Here is a 5,451-nt window from a genome sequence, read left to right as displayed (position 1 = left end):
TGGTGGGATGCCTTGCTCAGCCTTGATGTGGTGAGGGAGGGCCTTGGCCCTGTCTCATCTGAATGTACCAGCCTTTTGGAGAAGTGGATGGGGTGGGTTGAGGGGGTATCCCTGGAGGGAACAGGAGGAGACATAAAAGGGCGATCTGTGGTTAGTATATAAATTGAATAAAAAATTTCTTAAATTAAAAAAAACAGATCTTTGACTTACCTGAACTTGACTTTTGTGTAGGGTGATAAATATGGATCTATTTTCAATCTTCTACATGTCCATTTAGATGAGCACAGTTTGTTGAAGATGCTTTCTTTTTTCCATTGTATAATTTTGGCTTCTTTGTCAAAAATCAGGTGTCCAAAGGTGCGTGGATTTACATATGAGTCTTTGATTTCATTGATTTAACTTTCTGTTTTTATGTCAGCATCATGTGGTTTTTATTACTATATTCTTGTAGTAGAGCTTGAAGTCAGGCATGATGATACCTCATGAAGTTCTTTTATGTACGCTATTGTTCTAACTTTCCTGATTTTCCATATATAGTCCAGTATTGTTTGTTTGAGATCTGTATGGAATTGTGTAGGAATTTTAATGGAGATTCCATTGACTCTGTAAATAGCTTTTGGTAGGATGTCCTTTTTACTATGTTAATCTTACCAATCCATGAGCATGTGAGATCTTTCTATCTTCTAATAGCTTCTCCAATTTCTTACTTCAAACACTTGAAGTTCTTGTGATATAGGTCTTTTACTTGCTTGGTTAGAGTTATACCAAGTTGTTTTATTATTTGTGATACTTTGAAAGGTGTTGTTTCCTTGATTTCTTTCTTAGCATGTTTATCATTTTTATATAGGAGGGCTTCTGATTTATTTGAGTTTATATTGTATCCAGTCATTTCACTAAAGGTGTTTAATCTGCTGAAGGAGTTTGTGATAGAACTTTTAGGGCTGCTTCTGTATATAAGGATATACATATGTGTAAATCGAGTTTCATATTTGTGATCAGAAAACTAGTTACTTTTTTGAAATATTTTGTATTCTATCACTTTTATGATCCGTATAAAATATTATGAAAATCTGATTGGTCCTTTTTGGCTACTTACTTTACTTACATGATTTTATAAATTGTAAATTTGTATTCTTATCCTTCTTTAGATATATGGAATTTTCCTTTATGTATGTAGTATTTTAAGTGCCTGTATTGTATGTCTGGCACCACATTTGTGCAGTGCCACAAAAGTCATGAGAGGGCATTCAATTTGGAGAACTGATGTTACAGATGGATATGAATGACCATGTGGGTGCTGGATTTGAACATGAGTCTTGTGCAGATCCATCTCTCCAACCTCCAATTTGTAATTCTTAACTTATTTAGTCCGTAGGGAAATATGAGGAAGCAGAAGCTGGAGATGTTGGAGATGCTGGTGAGTCAACACCACCCTCCCTTAGCCACACTCAAAATATGTTAATACACCATCATAGTTAAACCATTTTTACACACAGATTCTTTTCAAACTCATGTCCTTGAAACATGTCTTTGAAAGCTCTTGTTTAGTCTGCAACTTACTTTATACATTATTTTCCAGAGGAACAGTCAGTCTCCATCTATCAGGTAAAAATCAGCCATCCTATATAGAGATGTCACATTAAATGTCATTTTTAGATAAGTGCTAAGCTGTGAAACAGACTTTTTTTGGGGATGAAGAAATCATTGTGTTAAGAGGAAAGTTGCTGCATCGAGAGGATACAAAAATGTGTTCCTATGTTCAATGTTCAAATATTAATATGTACTACTGTGTTATCATGGGTGTCATGTTGACCATGAAAAATACAGCTATATCACTAATACACTTGCATCATGAGGTGAGGAAAAGTACACGAAGTACAAAATAATAGTCTGAGTTGTCTATGCAGTGTTCTCCAGGACAAGCTCCTGTACTGTGATACAATAGTGTCTCCCTTCATAGAAGAAGTAAAGACTTAAATCATTAATTATGCTCAGACGATTGAGAAGTGTCGTGAAGACAGTTGTGTTGTTCCTGGTCATCACCCCAGTCTGCACAGAAGACCTCTCCATGACTTCTCAGAGTAAAACTCAAAAATCCACTGAGGAATTGGCTCTCCAGATGCTCCTGCTTTTACTGGTTGGGATTGGGACCGTGGCCAACATTCTTCTGTTTGTCCATAATTTCTCTCCCATCTTTACTGGCTCTCGACTGAGGCCAACACAGGTCATTGTCACCAACTTGGCTGTGACCAATGCCTTCCTTCTCCTTGTCACTGCATTTCCAACCAACATGATGGTTTTTGTTCCAAGGAAACCCGCAACTAACCTGAAATGCAAAATTGTGTTCTTCATTCGCCTGGTGGCTCGAAGCACAAACATGTGCTCCACCTGTGCCCTGAGCATCCATCAGTTTGTTACTCTTGTTCCTGGTCATTGGGGTAGGCTAATGCTTCGAGGAAGAACCCCTGATGCCCTGAGTTATTCTTGTTACAGTTGTTGGTTGTTCAGTATCTTAAATAATGTCTACATTCCAATGAAAGTCAGTGGTCCACAGAGCCCAGGCAATGACACTAACAATAACAGCAAGTTTCTCTGTTCCACATCTGGATTCAGTGTAGGCATCATCTTCTTGCATTTTGCCCATGATGCCACATTCATCAGCATCATGGCCTGGACCAGTGTCTCCATGGTGATTCTCCTCTATAGGCATCACCAGCGAACACAGCACATCATCACTTCCAATCAGAACCACAGAGGCCATGCTGAGACCAGAGCAGCCCAAACTGTCCTGATGGTGGTGATCATATTTGTTGCCATGTACCTCCTAAATTTTATTTGTATCATCTTTCACACATTTTTAACAGACTGGGGTCTCTTGTTGAGGCATGTAGGTGAAGCTTTGACTGCAGGCTTCCCCACTATTTCTCCCTTCCTGTTGATCTTTAGGGATCCTAAGGATCCTTGTTCTGTGCTCTTCAACTGCTGAAAACCACAGTCTAATGGCCAAACATAGGCAACAGCTTTAATAACAGCCATAAACACTCTATAGTAAATAATGGTTTTAAAAATACGTCTTTACAAAAGGTTCATTGTGACTTACTATAGGCACCCCAGCACTGGGAAAGTTAATCCAGGAGAACTGCAATATAATTAATGCTATATCCCTGAGCTATGGAGTAAGATACTGGACAAACTCTGGGTCCCAGTCTCATAACTCTCTAACCACCTCCCCCTTAAAGAAAGTAGAACAAGCAAAGCAAGAAAGATAGAAAGAAAGAAAGGAAATAAGGAAGGAAGGAAGGAGGAGGAAGGAAGGAAGGAAGGAAGGGAAGAACAAAGAGTCAGTTGTGATATAACTCACACTTATCTTATGTAGTCAATGTGTTAGCCTTGATGGATTAGAGGATTCCATGACCTCAATTAATGCATATACTTGATAATCTTTCCTTTACCAGTTGGACTGTGCAAACATATCGAGCTTGTCCTATGAAGAGTTTATACAAATGTTATCTCATGTAAAGAAAGCTAATAACTTTATGTATTGGCGTACTATTGTCAATGGACAGATGTAAATTTTAAAGTTGAAAATCGAGATGTTTTTCTATCCTAGACAATAAGGTACCTGAACAATAAATATATATCCTCCTGGTCTTTTGTGTCTTTGTTTCCCATGTATTTTTTGGGAATGCTGCCATGTTGGATAGGGAGAGTATTGTGCATTGAAAGGTTGCTTCTCACACGTCCAGGTAAACCTTCTTTAATTTTCCCTAAGGAAATGTTCCTGTGGGGATAAATATCAATAAAGACATGGAAACTTCATTTCTGAGATTTATTTATTTTATTTCCTTTTTTTATTGTTTTCCCCTTGTCCTCCCCCTCCCACCTCCCACCAACCCCTGCCTTTCTCCCAGCCCACCCCCTTTCCCATCTCCTCCAGGGCACATTTCTGGGATTTACCACATGAATTTTTAAACTTCATCACTGAAAATCAAAATGAAGAGCCTAGTTTCCTATGAAGTCTTATAGGACTTCATCTTCCCCTGATTATTCTCTCATCCTCCTGATAGTGCATTCTATGATCTGATTTCAGCACACTTTATACTTCTTAATGTTACATTTTTGAATTCTTGGTGAGTCTTCTGGGAATTGAGGGTGACCCACAGAATAACCGTTTTCTCGTTAGACCAATTGTCATCTAGTTAGATCAATATCTTCACTGTATATGTAAGAATGATGTAATACAGCCTTGAGGCAGGGGGAGGGGCTTTGTCCTGCCTCTTCCGAATGGACCTAGCTCTGCTGACTCCTCATGGGGGCCTCACATTTTTGTAAGAGGGTATGGGGTGTGGGTGGGTGAGGGAAGGCTAGAGCGCTGGGAGGAAGGAAGGTGGGATTTGTGATTGGTATGTAAAATGAATAAAATTTATTTAGAAAAAAAGAGAAAAATAGTCAGAAAGTCAAACCTTAAATAAAATAAACTGCAACTAATTAAAAACATAAAGCATATGTGATAAATCTATTTTACCTCCAATATACTATAGGCTGCTATAGGATTCTCTCAGCAGCAGCAACCATGAACAGACAAGGCAGAGTACATCTCCACCCTAAAATCTAAACCCTGAAGATAAAATGAACTGTATGGTGTTCATTCATAAGGATTATGTATAGGTCTCACTCTCTCTAGATCTCTGTCTCTGTCTCTGTCTCTCTGTAAATCTTCTTTTGATAAGGCATAAGAATTCTTAGTGAGTCTCATGTGATTTGTGTCCAGCCTGCCATCCTGGAATCAACTCATGTCTTCTGTCCAGCATCCACCATGAATTCCTATACCTATGTGAGAATATTTCCTGGACTATACAAGGCAGAAAATATAGCTGTCTGACATTGTTGTCATTGAGGTCTGCTGGGAACATCTAGAGCTTTGCAATTTTAGATTATGCATTCTAGGAATATTAATTTATTTCAGTATGCTATGTATGCTGTTTTGGATTAAACTTTCTTTTTTATTTAACTAGCTAATTTTATCATGTTTCATCATGTGAAGGAAGGATATAAAATGAAAAGGAAACAGGACATAGGAAACAGATAATGATGGAAAGGTGTAAGAAAGGGAATATTTTAGCAAAGAAGGATTTATGTATAAAGATTAAGATGGCAGATTGTTTCCCCAGCATCAGTTAGAAAGCTAGAAATCCTTACCAAGCCTAAGCAGGGCATGAATTGAATGTGAAAGATGAGATGTCGATATGGTAACTGTGATCTTGACTTTCTAAGCTTAAAATTCAACACACTGAAGTCATTGGAGTTCTCTGAAAGTAATGATCCACGCTTGGTAAGTTTTTGAAGTCCTACTTCAAAGGAACAAAAGGCCATTCAGTCAGTGTGTATTAAAAGTGTTAGCTTCTGCCCCAGCTCTATATAAATATTATGAAGGAGAGAACAATACCAGAC

At 38.2% G+C, this 5,451-nt stretch overlaps 1 protein-coding gene across 1 annotated transcript; it reads left to right on the top strand.

Moving 5' to 3' along the window:
* Positions 1-2,029: 2,029 nt before the first annotated feature.
* LOC114688030 (vomeronasal type-1 receptor 4-like) lies at positions 2,030-2,986 on the top strand. The gene has a single exon (XM_028862656.1). The coding sequence runs from the start codon at positions 2,069-2,071 to the stop codon at positions 2,984-2,986; it is 918 nt and encodes a 305-aa protein (XP_028718489.1). The 5' UTR covers positions 2,030-2,068.
* The last annotated feature ends 2,465 nt before the right edge of the window (positions 2,987-5,451 follow it).

Source organism: Peromyscus leucopus, unplaced genomic scaffold, assembly GCF_004664715.2.
Source record: "Peromyscus leucopus breed LL Stock unplaced genomic scaffold, UCI_PerLeu_2.1 scaffold_1309, whole genome shotgun sequence".
NCBI classification, from domain to species: domain Eukaryota; kingdom Metazoa; phylum Chordata; class Mammalia; order Rodentia; family Cricetidae; genus Peromyscus; species Peromyscus leucopus.
Note: the sequence above shows the minus strand (reverse complement) of the source record. Positions and strands in the feature narration are given on the sequence as shown.

Bases quoted from the DNA above. Each gene is read 5' to 3' on its own strand.
- LOC114688030 (XM_028862656.1), top strand. From the start codon at position 2,069: ATGACTTCTCAGAGTAAAACTCAAAAATCCACTGAGGAATTGGCTCTC.